Source organism: Cervus elaphus, chromosome 12, assembly GCF_910594005.1.
Source record: "Cervus elaphus chromosome 12, mCerEla1.1, whole genome shotgun sequence".
NCBI classification, from domain to species: domain Eukaryota; kingdom Metazoa; phylum Chordata; class Mammalia; order Artiodactyla; family Cervidae; genus Cervus; species Cervus elaphus.
In genome coordinates, this window is record NC_057826.1 from 60,764,818 (window position 1) to 60,782,738 (window position 17,921).

A 17,921-nucleotide genomic window follows, 5' to 3' on the forward strand; every position below is an offset into this window, starting at 1 on the left:
TTTATTCTAGTAGAGCAAATGAAAACATCTAATTTTAAAAAAATTACAAAGAAAGAATTAATTTCCAATTGATTACTAATGTTGGCAAGTGTTATAGAAAGGGCAGAGAAAGTCAGGAGAATGTTATAAGAAATACAGCATCATAAGCAAAGGGCAGAATATGTGGTGGGAAAATGTGGTCTAATTTTTGTAGATTTTATGTTTTTGTACATTTTATTTTTGAGTCATTATAATTATACACTATGACTACCTTACTTCTTGTAGAATACAATCAGTGGGAAGACCAATTTTAAGTACATCCTGTCAATCAACATATATTTATTAAGCAATGATACAGAAGGCTCCCCATTCAGTATTCTGAGTGATATAAGATGACTCTGCCCCTAGGGGTCTCATGATTCAGTTAAAGAACATGTCAGCACATTGAGTAATAACTTAACAACCAAATACTAGTGAGTTATAAATAGATATTTTGGTATAAAAGTGTAATAGAAGTTACAAAGAAAGAGAATTTACTTCTGAGAAGGTCAGAAAAGACTTTGCTTGTTTGACTTCGTATGAATAGAATGCTAGATTTCTAATTAAAAAAAAATAGATATGAAACAAGCAACAAAGTTTACTGTCTAGCACAGGGAACTATAGTCAATATCTTGTAACAACCTATGATGCTGCTGTGCATCTGAAACATTGTAAGTCAACTCTACTTCAATAATATATATAATATATTTACAAAAAAATAGACTTTACAGAGTAGATACAACTTTTTTTTGAACTGCACTTCAGTTTGTGGCCACGTAAAAAGATTCATATCAAGGAGCAGTTTTCTTTAAAAAAAAAAAAAACAGAGTTTAAAAGTATGAAAAGTCATCTTAAAATAGAGATGAAACTAACTTGGTGTGAATAGATATTAAATAAAAATAATAAATGAATACATAATAAATAAATTTGTGTGAGGAATAAGGGAAAAAAGTAAGAATTTTCTTGGACTGCATGGAGTCTCAAATGAGCCATTGAAGGTTTTTGAAATAAGCTTTCAGAGTAGGAGAACTATTTAGGGTTTTCTAGCATGACAGTGACATGATGATGGAGGGAGCATGCAGAGTGATTAGAATAAAGTAGAACAGCAGTTCTCAATAGTAGACAGTACATTCTTTAGCCAAAAAGAGACTCAAACTGAGTTTGTTAAATCCATGTTTGGTGAGGGACTACAGAAAATATCATGCCTACAGATTGGAAAGGAAAGGCCATTTATAAAAGAAAAACTAAAAAATAATCTAAGGCATTTGATGCCATTTATGTGAAGTAATGAGAGACAGTGAAGAGTGAATTATGACAAGAGTCTTGAGTCTGGAATAGGGGGAAATGATGGTGGTGATCATTAAAAAGTAGCCGAATATCAGAAGAGAAAATTTATATGAAGTGAGGCAGTCTAAGTAGAGTGCAATGGTGAGCTCATTGACTTTGGTATGACCTTTTATGTCTTGCTGATGAAAATCTTTGTCAGGCAATTATCAAAATACATAGATGAGGTCAGAGGTCAGAGTTAGAAATGGTGGGAGAGAACATTCATAGAGAGGTCAAGGGGAATCCAAGAGAGAACAAATTTGATCTGAAAATGAGAGACAAGTCTAACTTATTTGTTGGCAAAATATGAAGTGGCTTTTGGGGGGGGGGGGGCGGGTAGAAGCTCTGCAGTGCAGAAAGAATAGAAGTCAGTAAATGAAAATAACAATAAAAAGAAGAGTCAGAAAGAATTAGAAAACCAAGATAGAATATCTTTAGAGATCCAGATGGAATGTGGAGACACTCAAGTGCAAGAGTGTAATGGCTAGCAAACATTGCAACTAAAAAGAAAGGAAAATTTTGGAAAAGCAGGATTTCATTAATTGCAATACTATTGGCTATTTTTCCAAAAGTGTGTGTGTTTTGGCTTAGAAATTTGTTAGGTATCTATACATAAATGCTAACTGAAACCATGATAATGCGTCAGATTGCTCTAGAAAAATAGTAGAAGTTTTCAGACTAAAATTTGTATAATAGAAAATGAAATAAATGTAACCAAAAAGTGTCTAAATTATTTTATTTATAATTTTTTGCCTACACACAAGTTGCTGTCAAAATAGCAAAGGTAATCTAAAGTATTAGAAGGAAGTGGGGAAGTATACACACATAAAAAGGAAATGAAGATGTATTAAGATTTATTGAATTTTAACAAGAGATTATTAGTGACATTGGAAGTTTCAGTGAAGTGTTAAAAAAATATCTGGAAAATATGGATCAAATATAATTTGCCAGTGGAAACAGAAACAAAGAACACTGGCAGAATATCATCAATTCTATGTAAATAAAGAGGCTTTATCATTAAATATACATCTAAATGACACCATTTATCCTTTGTATATATTTAAGAATTATTATCACTGCCTGGTTCATTTTAGAATATTGACTATATTTATTAATGTCTGTTGAATTCATATCAGGCGTCAAGCAGAAATAAAGTCTGGGGAAATAAATATGTATAAGCAAAACGTTGAGTGGTGAAATATAAGTATTCATAGTACTTTTAATTGCAAAAGAATTTGTTTAAAAAGTATCTCACCTATGACAAATCCTCTGCTAGCTGCTTAGGACATACTGCTGAGAACAAGACAGATATCATCTCTGCCCTCTTGGTACTTACTAGCAAGGGGGGAGTATGGCAGAAAATAAATCCATTACCAAAATAAGTGGAAAAAAGAAACTGCGTTATAACACGATATAAGCAGACCTCACAAAGAGGGATTTCTCCTTTTCCAGAAAGTAAGGAAAGACTTACATGAGGAAGTGAGGAGTGTTGGGATTGAAGAATGAGATAAAATTGGTTAGGCGTAGAGAAGTAAGGAATCGGGCATGTGCAGAGGGTCTATGGCCACCGGAAGCTGAATGTGTGGAAGGCATTAGGAAAATGAGAGGAGACGGGAGAGGAGGAAAATGCAGGTCACAAAGAAAGGGTTGACTGTCATGTTAAGAATTTTTATGTTTATTTTTAAGAACAATAACATGTTATTCCTTTGATTTAAACAGAGAGAGGGCATAATCAGATTTCCATATTTAAAAAAAAGTCCTGATTCTAGATTAGATGATCATATTTGCTTGGATTCTTAAGCTATACTAAGAACAATCAGAAATTTCTCAGCTGAATGTTGGGCTTAGAGCATCATGTTTAAATATAAATAAAAGAATGTTCAAGATTGGATGTGTTGCAAGGTCAAAATCCATGGCTGATTCATATCAATGTATGACAAAACCCACTGGAAAAAAAAATAATAAAAAAATAAATAAATTAAAAAAAAATAAAAAAATAAATCTCACTTTATGTCAAAAAAAAAAAAAAAAGAATCTGAGATGGAGACACTGATTATGTGAATATGAAATAATAATTGAAAATCTAAGATTCCTTTTGCCAAAAAAGAGAGAGTAGATTTAGAGGAAAAGATTTGAAGTCTATTTTGGGATATGTTGAGTTTTACGTATCTATGAGACATAAAAATGGACAAAATTGACCTAAAAATTTTGCTGTATACATCTGAAATTGAGACAAAGGGATAAAGACTTGAAGAAAAAGGCAGGAATATAGGGCTTGCAGTATAAATTCGTCAGCAAGGATAAAATCATTTAAGGAAATTTTATAAAGTATGATTAACTGTGGAACAAATAGAATTCCAGAGAATGCGGACAGTCAAGTGTTAAGGGGAGAAAGAAAAGTAAAGAAATCTAAGCAATGACATTCAGAGTTACGAGGAGGAAGATATAGTATCTTGTTCGAAAAATTATCTGAGCCAACTGGTTCTAGTATAACATATTCTTTCTCTATGCTTTCTAACTAAGCACACTTTTATATACATTGTATATAGATAATATGAAAGCTCAGTAATATATTGAGAACATGTTTTAAATATAAATTCTAGAACCACACACACTGACTCTTTGTATATTCTGTGGAGTGTATTTGCATTTGCTTATACAGAAAAAATGCAATGTCTTTCATACAAAAAATTTAAAAGATATGATTATTATTTATCCTAGTGAGGAAAATACTGTTTTAAGGTGTGACTGTTTTAAGACTGAAGTTTGCCAATGAATGAAAGGAGTTAGCCAAATGCTTTTTTTTGGGTGGGGAGGTGGTTTTTTCTTTTCTTTTCTTTTTTGCAAATGAACAGGCCATGTCTTATGTATTAAATCACTAAGTATTCTGATTCTTTTGAATAGTGTATGAAAGTATTTCAATTTTTAGGACTTGAATGAAGTTCCTTAAGTAAAATAAAAGAAACACATGGCTCTGTACAGATGCTATCTGGAAAAATTAACATTTTGAAAATTGCTATACCAAATAAGATGTCATTGGGAGACATTTTTACCATCTCCATAATTAAGTTACTTGTGAGAGGAACCATTTTGAGAGAACCATTTCTTTAGCCGGTAAAGAAAAAAATCCCAGGAGACTGTATTTGAATCGGGCAAGTTTTTTTCATCATCTTATTGTTATTGGTGGTTCTTTTTATCTTTTGAATAATTTCAATGTTTCTGTTTGGGCTTTTTGGTTCATCAAGAGTGGAAAAGACATTTTTGGCAACTTGCCTAATTTGAGTCTATCTGCAATTCTGCAGATTTACCCAGGAGGTTTAGACTTTAAATTCCTGAATGTAAAGTAACAGAACAAAAATAATATAAAAACACAATGAATACTCTTTAAATGCAGTTTTAGATCTATCATCTGCCATTGCTGCATATACACAAAATATTTATGTATATAAATTTAATTATCTATCATTAGATAGACTTCATTAACTTTGTTCTACCAACAGTGTTTCATTTATTGTCTCATCTTCAGAATCCTTTTCTTTCATAACATTTCATGTTGAAGTCTGCATAGATTACACTGTTTGTTGAATAGACTCCATTATTAAGTACACTGTTCTAATCTTTGCATAATAATTTGCATAACTACCACCAGAAATAGATCCCCCCCTCTTAGGAAGCTGGTTTGCAAAGAAATTGTTATGAATTTTCATTGCTGTTTGTTAGTTTTTATCTCCAAGCACATTGCAGTACAATTTTTAAATGCAATACATTTTTAAAATTTAGGGCATTTTTCTTAAATAAATGACAATTTGCCATATTCTGATAATATGATTTAAAATATAATGTCATCATTCATCCATTTATTAATTCGGTTACCACTGACTTTTTCTAATGACTTTTTCTACATTTTCAGGGTGAAACGAAGATCTTAAAACTAAAGAATCTTCGACCACAGGACTATGCTAATTATAGCTGCATTGCTTCAGTGAGGAATGTATGTAATATCCCTGATAAGATGGTGTCATTTAGACTTTCCAATAAAACAGGTATGGAACTACAATCTGAATGTTTTATGTTTGTTATCCACAACAAATGTTTTAAAAGTCTCTATAACTTTTTAACAGACCAAATGATTTCTGTAGTATATGTAAGAACAATGTCTTTTCTTTCCAGAAAATTCTGTGATACATGAAAATTTTTTTTAAATTAGAAACTATAAAATTGAATTGCAATAGGCTCCCATGTAGGGCATTTGTTTATATAGCAAATCAAATTATAATTCCTTAAAATAATGCTTTTGTAGATATCACAAATCAGCCTATATTTTGTTCAAAGAAATTTCAGACAAATAGTAGATTTTTCATATGAAAATTTATGCTCCAAGTTGCTAAAAGTATTTTGTGATTCCAAAGCTGAGTAAAAGAGCCTTTCCCTTATTTCATTTCATGTCAAGAAAGCTAATTGGTAATTTCAGGTAGGTATTTTTAGGAAATTATTTTTGTAGAAAATGTCAAAACATTAACAAGATTTCCACTTAAGTTAGCCTGTGTTTAGTAATATAGACCTCAGAATAATTGCAAACATGTTGAGAAGAAATGCTTGAATGAAAGAGCAAAGAGAGAGCATGTGAATGAGCTACTTTTGTAAGTTTGTGTATAAAAAATCACCATAATAAATTAGAATTTGAATGGATTTTGAGAAATTTTCAGTGACAATGAATGAGTTTTTGCTCTTGTGTTATTATATTAAAAGTATAGAACTTTGAAAAGTGCTTTACCCATTAACAAAAACTTTGAAAAATGTAGGTTTTGGTGTTCTTCAGTTTAGGTTCTGGTTCTGCAGCTTATGAGCTCTTATTAGATCTTGTTGAGCAAGATACTTTACTCTTCTTTGCCCCAGTTTCCTCATAAACTCATAAAGTTATAGGAAGGGATTTATGAGTTAATGTATAAAGAATGTGGAACACACTTATTTGTTCCTCTGACAGTGAGCTAGTAGTCAGCAACTTCATCTACCCATTTGGTAGAAATATTAAATCTAGGGCTTTTTGGAAAGATGAAAAAACTGTGTGCTCATACTTTGACCTGTAAAAGATCAGTTTTCATTCCAATCCCAAAGAAGGGATGCCAAAATGCCAAAGAATGTTCAAACTATTATACAATTGTGCTCACTTCACATGCTAGCAACGTTATGCTCAAAATCCTTCAAGCTAGGGTTCAGCAGTATGTGAACTGAGAACTTCCAGATACACAGCTGGGTTTCGAAGAGTTGGAGGAACCAGAGATCAAATTGCCAATATCCATTGGATCATGGAGAAAGCATGGAGTTCCAGAAAAAACATCTACTTCTGTTTCATTGGCTATGCTCATGCCTTTGACTGTGTGGATCACAACAAACTATGGAAAATTCTTAAAGGGATGGGAACACCAGACCATTGTATGTGTCTCCTAAGAAACCTTATGCAGGTCAAGAAGCAACAGTTACAGCCAGACATGGAACAACCAACTTGTTCAAAATTGGGAAAGAAGTACAACAAGGCTGTATATTGTCACTCTGCTTATTTAATTCTATGCAGAGTACATCTCCTTTTTTAACTTCCATGCTGGGCTGGAGCAAACTCAAACTGGAATCAAGACTGTAGGGAGAAATACCAGCAACCTCAAATATGCAGATGATACCACTTAAATGGCAGAAAATGAGGAGACCTCTCAGCTCCATCCTGGATGCCTGAACCATAGTTACTCCATTTTGATTTTTAAATGCATCCTTTTTATTAATGATTAAAGCAAGTGTACAGTGCATGTTGACAGACGATAAGACAGGCTGTTCTAGTTCAAGCTAGATCATGTGTAAGCCAAGCTGACTTCACCATATCTCAATGCGTGTGAATATTTTTCCACTTAGTGAACTGAGGAATAGCATAATAGTGGATATATTATTACTTATGTTACAACCTTGCATTTGAGAAGTGCTTTATTAATTTTAAAAGTATTTAATGTTTATTATTTCAGTTTATCTTTATAACTACTGAGGTAAACATGTGGATTTTTTTTAGTCACATGTTTTCCCATCACCTGACACATAACAAACTGGCCTACAGCAATTAAAGTATTTTCATTTGGAAATATATTTTCATTTTGGAAATATATTCATTTTGGAAAAATATTTTGATTTGCTACTGTATAGCACAAGGCACTCTGCTCAGAAATGTATAATAACATCTAAAGGGGAGAATAATTTGAAAAGAATAGATATATATGTATAACTGAATCACTCTGCTCTACACCTGAAACTAACAGAACCTTGTTCATAAACTATACTCCAAAATAAAATGAAAATTAAAAAAAATTGTTTTGATTTAAAATGTATCCTCATTGGGTTGTTTTGAGGATGAACTGAAGTAAGACAAACAAAAATTCTTAAAGACTAAAGTACAATGAAGTTGCATTTATTTTTTTATGCTGAACATATGTATGATTTTATTACTTTCCAATTTCCACAGCTAAGAAGGGATGGAGACAGTATTGGTCCCAATGTTTGAAGGGTTATTTTAAAATAGGAGACTGATTAGCTATTCAGATCTCTTTGTGGATCTGAGAAAATGAACTTAAATCTCAGCCATAGTGTTTTATTAGAAATAAATGATTTATCCTAAAGTGGAAAGGAGAAGATTATCACAAGAAGTAATAGGCTTCTCAACTCCTGAAGTCTTGTAAAGCAGCTGGGTGACTATTTCCAAGATAATTTTTAACAATCATTAGCTCAGAAAGCAGAGATTTGACTACCTGTCCCATGAAGAACACAAGATCACTTTCAGCTTTCTGGTCCATTATTTTTTAAGCAAAAATGCTATATGTCTAGACTGAACAAGCAAACTATTATTCTCTTTTATGAATAATTTGAATATTCCCTTTTATAAATATTTCATAACATTTAGATTGACAGTCATTACAAAATGAGCTTCAGAGTTATGGTAAGTAATTGAATTGAAAAATATAAATTAGTACCTTGTTTGATTCTTTGTTGACTATAATCAGGTATGTCGTGTGCCTGGTGTTTTTCATATTCAAACCAGGTTTGCTTAAGCACATTTCCCCTCTGGTTGTGCTCAAAGTTAGAAGAGTCCATGAATTTCAAATAGGTGAAATCACAGAGGTAGCTTTTCACAGTACACCAGGAATAAGTTAAGTTTTCATCATCTCCATGCAAATAGGTCTGTAAACTAACAAATAAGTTCATAGTTTTACTAAATCAGGAGATCCTAAGTCACTACTGCCATAACCAATATGAGAGTCAGGTATTTTTAAGTTTTCCTTCTTGTGACTCTCTAAATAAAAAGTTCTCATACTTCTAGCTCTTAGTATACACAATGTCAAGGAAAATGTGTAACTTATTAAGGGAAAAGATATTCTATTATAAATATCATAATGTTTGATTAATCTCCTTTGTAACACACTTAGGAAAGTATAACTTTGGAAATATTAGTAATTTTTGTATAGAGATCAAATAATTTACTAAAAATGTATATTTTGTACAGACAAAGTTTCATTTTAACATTTTTATAGTCAAATAAACTTTTAAATTTCAATCACTCTATTGACGGGACTTGCACAATGCCCAAATAATACATCATGTGAAGACGGAAATAATGTCTACTGTGGATGAGGTTTCTAAAAGGTTTTGCAGCAGAACAATTGCATCGTGTACCATAGATTCTTAAGCCTATTCCCCACCTACTGAATTAGAATTTCTAGGGAATGACCTGGCAATGTATACATTTTAAACATATATAAATGCTTTGGAAAACAAATGTCTTTATTGTCAGAATGTTTTCCATGAGCCTCTTACATTTTGTGAATAGAAACTTCCATTGATAAAAATCAATTTTCTAGACCTGCTTAAAAAAGCAACTGCTAGGTGTCATTTTAAAAGTCAGTGTTATCTATAGATTTACCAATAATGTGTTTTCTTAACTTTCTTACTATGAATTAGCATCATAGTAGAGCTTGAAATTATGTATCTGTCACGGAGTATCCAATCATTTGTTGGTCTCTGTTGACTACTTGCCATGCTATGAAAAATTTTCTTACATAAATATTATTATTTATCATACTAGTCTAGCTGTCTTAGACCTCATCATGAACAATTCTTAGAATTTTATAAAACATAAGATAGCATGTTTGTTGATTTTCAGTTGTCATAATCTTATAGCAGGGTCTAAAAATCATTTTGATAGTTTTTCAACTCCCTTTTGGAAGAAAATGAATATTTCCTTTTGATTGGTAAATTCTTAATGTACTTGTATTTTTCATAGTTTATTAAAATAAACCTGTTCAAACTTAAAAATTTGGAATATTAATAAATGAAAGTATATTTTAGCTTATCATAATTATGGTAACTATAAACTGAAATTTCTCAGATTATGCTTATTTCTAACATGAGGACACCTATAAATTATAATAAAACAGATTTAATTTATTTTAATATATTTCAAGCACTTATATGTTGATGACATGATTTCAAAGGCAAATAAGAATTAAGCATGTTATTTTAGGATGAAATACATATTTTGTACCTACTTGGGAGGTTATGATGAATTCCATAAAGAAATGAGACAGGTGGGGCTAATTTTACTAAATTATATAGGTCTTCTGATTCAGTCTGCTCAAATTTGGCATTTATAAAATTATCCAATTAGGATGCTCTCCATAAATTTGTATTACATCTAGGAACCAAGTCATCCCAAAAATATTGCTGTACATAGAAATACGGGAAATATCTACATCCTCCTTCTCTTCTGCTTTCTCTCTTTCTTCTTTCTCCTTTTTTTCCCTCTCTAATCTGTCCCAGTAAATTTTACTATGGAAAAAGAGGTTAGGAAACATCTGTTCCCTTCATTATATAACCATTATCTGTTCTTGTTACTTTATATAACCTGTAGAAATGTTGTAATGCTCAGCAATTTCTGTGAGACCTAATATAAAATGTGTATGCTGTGATCTATTCATGGTGTTTCTCTTCTATGTTTAGAGGAATTTAAATTATCTAAGTGTCATGATAAATAAATAATACTTCAGTTATAGGAATTTTATAGAATTGTCTGTAATAGGAATAGTGTGGACATAAGCACCTTCTCTTGTAAAATAGTATATCCCATTGTCATAGAAAACCAGTATAATGACGAAAGGAAATGACTGGGGAATCTTTGCTGTCATCTGTACCTGAGTACTAACCTCATAAATATTTCTTAGCCGTGTGTATATTCGAATTTCTTTCCTTTAGGTGACCTCCACAGCATCTAGCCAAACAGGTTATTAGCACCACTTATTAAAAGAAAAAGGAGAAACAGAAGGAAGAAAAAGGAAAAGAAATAGAAAAAATGTTGTATTTTTTATATACTAAAGTATTGGGAATATGAATGCCTTAGCAGATTTTTTTTAATTATACATAATGCAGGTTTTCTAAACAACAGTATTTACTACTAAAGACACCAAAAGAATACAAGCAATACTATTACAATCTTATTGATAGGCCATATAATTAGAGAATGAGATGTTTCCTACAACTCTCTTGCATGAATTTTGAAGTTCAAAAACCTAAGGTTCATATTTGTTTTTCTCAAACTGGAGATTTTATTTAGCTTCTCTAAACTTGTTTTTCCCCTCTTTAAAATAGAGATGACCCAGAGATCCGTATTATTTTGTTTTATAGGCTGTAAATGCCCTTAAACCAAAAGCTTTTAGAGATTCTAGCACATAACAAATCCAATAAATAGTAGTTATCATTGGGCTGTTAACCTTGATAATGGAGAGCAAGAATAAAATTGGTATCATCAGTAATCATGGTGAGATGAGGACAAGAATCTTAGATTTTTGCTAGGATATGGTATATAGCTTCAGTCATTGATTACTAATCTTCAAATAAGTTCTCTATCATTTTTAAATTACTTTTATTCAGTGGATAAGTTAAGTACTACTATTTTCCAGAAAAATTATGTAAGAATGAATACTTCTTTTGTCATATTTCTATCAAACTATAATTGACAGGATGCTTAACAGAAATATAAAATACTATTCAGTGAAAATGATAAGGAATTAAATAAACTTGCACTTTTGTTGATATGTAACAGATTCTTCAGCTGAGTGCGCCATCATTTCCTAAGGTAATTGAACCTATATATGCCCTATCCTCATTAATGTAGCTTCATAATATGAGCATACAGATCTTGAGTATGCAGTGAATCTGGGGACAGAAGCAATGGCCCTTATGGGGCTTCAACTTTGCTCTTTCTGAGACTATTTTCTGAACAACAATTTGACTCGAATTTTCCAAAATTCTATTATCATAGTAACAGGAAGTATGCATATTTCTGGGCTCTCTCTACACCTGCAGATTTTATTGTCCTAGTAATGAATTTTTCATGGGTTCACTATATCCAAGGTGAACTTAGACTGTGAACTCTTATATACAATATTCCTCATAAACTATTAACTTGCCCAGAAGACATTATAACTCAGATATAGTAGATAGCTAAGCAAAGAAGATTAAAAAAAAACAACTGTTAATCGAATGAAAGGCAACACTATCATAAAAAGGGTATAAATTTTTGAAATCCTATCTTTAAAAGTGAAAGTGTTAGTTACTCAGTCATGTCTGATTCTTTGCAATCCCATGGTCTATAGCCCACCAGGCTCCTCTGTCCATGGAATTCTCCAGACTACTGGAGTGGGTCGCCATTCACTTTTCCAGTTGATCTTCTCTACCCAGAAATCAAACCCAGGTCTCCTGCATTGCAGGCAGATTATTTACCATCTGAGCCACTAAAGAAATGTTGTCTTACAACTTAACCAAATACTTTGAAGTATGTCAGATAGTCTGTATTTTAACAAACATCTAGAACAACTCACTGATGATATTTCCCAGCTTTACACAGTTATTCTTCAAATGCTATTAAACTATAATTATAATTAAACAATTTAAAAATTATTTACAAGAATAAAGGAGTTCAAACCATGTGATATTTCTTTCAGCAAGTTGGGTGAGATCATGCTAAAATAAAGCAATAGAATTTTTACACCTGAGGGCAATTAATTTTTAATTTTAGATTGCAGACTTGTAGACCTTGGCTTAGTACTTAATAAGGTTCTATTGTTCTAGTGAAACTGCTGAGAAATGTGTAATTATAGATAAAATTCAGTTGCTGGAAATGCACTTTAAGGCTCTTATATGGTTTTGAACTTATGTACAACTTGTAGTTTAGAATATCTTTATGATCATTCACTGACAAAGTTGATTTAATACATTACTGGATCTCATGATGATATACAATAATTTCCATAAGTGCATGTAGCTAATCCCATATTTTTTCTACCCCAAATCCTAGAATTGATTATATCAGTGAATTGTCTTGAGGGTTTGCAACCATCCCAGTTTGTCCTGGACTCAGTGAAAGTATCACATCCTATAATCTCAAGCAAGCTAGTATAATTGGTCACTTAATGATCTAATTCACACGCAGCCTTCCCTCATATGAAATATGAGTCTCAATGTCAGTTGTTAACACTGGTTCACATGCAGCCTTAGGCAGCTCTACATAAAGAAGCATTTGTGAGAAAAACCAAGGTGTAGATCCTGACTCTCCCCAGTTGTGTGACCAAGTTCTTTGACTCTTTGAACCTGCTTTTTGCTCAGCCATGTTGATAGCGTGCTATAGGTGGATAATCGATTGATAGAAAGAGAATATTTACTCTCAGATTTCATTTTTATTTGCATGATAACACTAACATCAATGGAAAATTAGTTGAAATGAGATGGCTACAAGAAGTAGATACAGCCTATATGTACACAGCTACTCTTAAACTCCAAAATTCATGCAGGCAAGTTTCAGGCTTGCAGAATATAAGATTAATACCTCATTGTGCTGTTGTACTTTTATACATAAGGCTTACCTTACCGTTTGAGAAAAATAGCAAACAAATAACCTGTGGAACTCATGAACCTACTTGATGAAATCTTTGCAAATCTTGAGCCCTCAGTATTTTGTTTACAAAAAGTCACTGGCAGGGAGGTTTTCATCACATTCAAGAGAAGATATATTCTTGGTCACTGTCCTGCCTCCAGCTCTAAGACATTTCAATTCAGTTCAGTTCATTAGCTCAGTCATGTCTGACTCTTTGTGACCCCATGAACTGCAGCACTCCAGGCCCCCCTCTCCATCAACAACTCCTGGAGTTCACCAAAACCCATGTTCATCGAGACGGTGATGCCATACAGCCATCTCATCCTCTGTTGTCCCCTTCTCCTTCTGCCCTCAATCTTTCCCAGGATCAGGGTCTTTTCAAATAAGTTAGCTCTTCGTATCAGGTGGCCAAAGTATTGGAGTTTCAGCTTCAACATCAGTCCCTCCAATGAACACCCAGGACTGATCTCCCCTAGGATGGACTGGTTGGATCTCCTTGCAGTCCAAGGGACTCTCAAGAGTCTTGTCCAACACCTCAGTTCAAAAGCACCAATTCTTTAGCACTCAGCTCTCTTTATAGTCCAACTCTCACATCCATACATGACCACTGGAAAAACCATAGCCTTGACTAGATGGACATTTGTGGACAAAGTAATGTCTCTGCTTTTTAATAGGCTGTCTAGGTTGGTCATAACTTTCCTTCCAAGGAGTAAGCGTATTTTAATTTCATGGCTGCAATCACCATCTGCAGTGATTTTGGAGCCCCCCAATATAAAGTCAGCCACTATTTCCCCATCTATTTGCCATGAAGTGATGGGATCAGATGCCATGATCTTAATTTTCTGAATGTTAAGCTTTAAGCCAACTTTTTCACTCTCCTCTTTCACTTTCATCAAGAGGCTTTTTAGTTCCTCTTCACTTTCTGCCATAAGGGTGGTGTCATCTGCATATCTGAGGTTATTGATATTTCTCCCAGCAATCTTGATTCCAGCTTGTGCTTCTTCCAGACCAGTGTTTCTCATGATGTACTCTGCATATAAGTTGAATAAGCACGGTGACAATATACAGCCTTGACGTACTCCTTTTCCTATTTGGAACCAGTCTATTGTTCCATGTCCAGTTCTGACTGTTGCTTCCTGACCTGCATACAGGTTTCTCAAGAGGCAGGTCAGGTGGTCTGGTATTCCCATCTCTTTCAGAATTTTCCACAGTTTATTGTGATCCACTCAGTCGAAGGCTTTTGCATAGTCCCTAAAACAGAAATAGATGTTTTTCTGGAACTCTCTTGCTTTTTTGATGATCCAGCGGATGTTGGCAGTTTGATCTCTGGTTCCTCTGCCTTTCTAAAACCAGCTTGAACATCTGAAAGCTCACTGTTCATGTGTTGCTAAAGCCTGGCTTGGAGAATTCTGAGCATTACTTTGCTAGCATGTGAGATGAGTGCAATTGTGTGGTAGTTTGAGCATTCTTTGGCATTGCCTTTCTTAGGGATTGGAATGAAAACTGACCTTTTCCAGTCCTGTGGCCACTGCTGAGTTTTCCAAGTTTGCTGGCATATTGAGTGCAGCACTTTCACAGCATCATCTTCCAGGATTTGGAATAACTCAACTGGAATTCCATCATCTCCACTAGCTTTGTTCATAGAGATGCTTCCTAAGGTGCACTTGATTTCACATTGCAGGATGTCTGGCTCTAGGTGAGTGATCACACCATCGTGATTATCTGGGTCATGAAGATCTTTTTTGTACAGTTCTTCTGTGTACTCTTGCCACCTCTTCTTAATATCTTCTGCTTCTATTAGGTCCCTACCATTTCTGTCCTTTATTGAGCCCATCTTTGCATGTAATGTTCCCTTGGTAGCTCTAATTATCTTGAAGACATGTCTAGTCTTTTCCATCCTATTGTTTTCCTCTATTTCTTTGCATTGATCACTGAGGAAGGCTTTCTTATCTCTCCTTGCTATTCTCTGGAACTCTGCATTCAAATCGGAATATCTTTCCTTTTCTCCTTTGCTTTTTGCTTCTCTTCTTTTCACAGCTATTTGTAAGGCCTCCTCAGACAACCATTTTGCCTTTTTGCATTTCTCTTCCATGGGGATGGTCTTGATCCCTGTCTCCTGTACAATGTCATGAACCTCCGTCCATAGTTCATCAGGCTCTCTGTCTATCAGATCTAGTCCCTTAAATCTATTTCTCACTTCCACTGTATAGTCATAAGGGATTTGATTTAGGTCATACCTGATTGGTCTAGTGGTTTTGCCTACTTTCTTCAGTTTAAGTCTGAATTTGGCAATAAGGAGTTCATGATCTGAGCCACAGTCAGCTCCTGGTCTTGTTTTTGCTGACTGTATAGAGCTTCTCCATCTGTGGCTGCAAAGAAGATAATCAATCTGATTTTGGTGTTGACCATCTGGTGATGTCCATGTGTAGAGTCTTCTCTTGTGTTGTTTGAAGAGTGTGTTTACTATGACCAGTGTGTTCTCTTGATAGAACTCTATTAGCCTTTGCTCTGCTTCATTCTGTACTCCAAGGCCAAATCTGCCTGTTACTCCAGGTGTTTCTTGACTTCCTACTTCTGCATTCCAGTCCCCTATAATGAAAAGGACATCGTTTTTGGGTGTTAGTTCTAGAAGGTCTTGTAGGTCTTCATAGAACTGTTCAACTTCAGCTTCTTCAGCATTACTGGTCAGGCCATATACTTGGATTACTATGATATTGAATGGTTTGCCATGGAAATGAACAGAGATCATTCTGTCATTTTTGAGATTGCATCCAAGTACTGCATTTACACATGGTCATCACCAGATGGTCAACACCAAACAGATTGATTATTTTCTTTGCAGCCAGAGATGGAGAAGCTCTATACAGTCAGCAAAAACAAGACCAGGAGCTGACTGTAGCTCAGATCATGAACTCCTTATTGCCAAATTCAGACTTAAACTGAAGAAAGTAGGAAAAACCACTAGACCATTCAGGTATGACCTAAATCAAATCCCTTATGACTATACAGTGGAAGTGAGAAATAGATTTAAGGGACTAGATCTGATAGACAGAGAGCCTGATGAACTATGGACGGAGGTTCGTGACATTGTACAGGAGACAGGGATCAAGACCATCCCCATGGAAGAGAAATGCAAAAAGGCAAAATGGTTGTCTGAGGAGGCCTTACAAATAGCTGTGAAAAGAAGAGAAGCAAAAAGCAAAGGAGAAAAGGAAAGATATTCCGATTTGAATGCAGAGTTCCAGAGAATAGCAAGGAGAGATAAGAAAGCCTTCCTCAGTGATCAATGCAAAGAAATAGAGGAAAACAACAGAATGGGAAAGACTAGAGATCTCTTCAAGAAAATTAGAGATATCAAGGGAACATTTCAGGCAAAGATGGGTTCGAAAAAGGACAGAAATGGTATGGACCTAGCAGAAGCAGAAGCTATTAAGAAGAGGTGGCAAGGGTACACAGAAGAACTGTACAAAAAAGATCTTCATGACCCAGATAATCACAATGGTGTGATCACTCACCTATGGCCAGACATCCTGGAATGTGAAGTCAAGTGGGCTTTAGAAAGTATCACTACGAACAAAGCTAGTGGATGTGATGGAATTCCAGTTAAGCTATTTCAAATCGTAAAAGACGATGCTGTGAAAGTGCTGCACTCAATATGCCAGCAAACTTGGAAAACTCAGCAGTGGCTACAGGACTGGAAAAGGTCAGTTTTCATTCCAATCCCTAAGAAAGGCAATCTGCATGAATGCTCAATCTACTGCACAATTGCACTCACCTCACAGCTAGTAAAGTAATGCCCAAAATACTCCAAGCCAGGCTTCAGCAATACATGAACTGTGAAATTCCAGATGTTCAAGCTGGTTTTAGAAAAGGCAGAGGAACCAGAGTTCAAATTGCCAACATCTGCTGGATCATTGAAAAAGCAAGAGAGTTCCAGAAAAACATCTATTTCTGCTTTATTGACTAAGCCAATGCCTTCGACTGAGTGGATCACAATAAACTGGAAAATTCTGAAAGAGATGGGAATATCAGACCACCTGACCTGCCTCTTCAGAAACCTATATGCAGGTCTGGAAGCAACAGTTAGAACTGGACATGGAACAACAGACTGGTCCAAATAGGAAAAGGAGTACGTCAAGGCTGTATATTGTCACCGTGCTTATTCAACTTATATGCAGAGTACATCATGAGAAACACTGGTCTGGAAGAAGCACAAGCTGGAATCAAGATTGCTGGGAGAAATATCAATAACCTCAGATATGCAGATGACACCACCCTTATGGCAGAAAGTGAAGAGGAACTAAAAAGCCTCTTGATGAAAGTGAAAGAGGAGAGTGAAAAAGTTGGCTTAAAGCTTAACATTCAGAAAACTAAGATCAATGCATCTGGTCCCATCACCTCATGGGAAATAGATGGGGAGACAGTGGAAACAGTGTCTCCACTTATTTTTTGGGGCTCCAAAATCACTGCAGATGGTGACTGCAGCTATGAAGTTAAAAGACGCTTACTCCTTCAAAGGAAAGTTATGACCAACCTAGACAGCATATTAAAAAGCAGAGACATTACTTTGCCAACAAAGGTCCATCTGGTCAAGGCTATGGTTTTTCCAGTGGTCATGTAT

At 34.4% G+C, this 17,921-nt stretch overlaps 1 protein-coding gene across 2 annotated transcripts in view; it reads left to right on the top strand.

Moving 5' to 3' along the window:
- MDGA2 (MAM domain containing glycosylphosphatidylinositol anchor 2) overlaps positions 1–17,921 on the top strand; it is an 867,711-nt gene that overhangs the window by 545,585 nt on the left and 304,205 nt on the right. For both annotated transcript variants that reach the window (XM_043920701.1, XM_043920702.1), the window contains exon 5: positions 5,255–5,387. In XM_043920701.1, the coding sequence (XP_043776636.1) occupies positions 5,255–5,387 (133 nt within the window). The remainder of the gene's footprint in view (positions 1–5,254; positions 5,388–17,921) is intronic.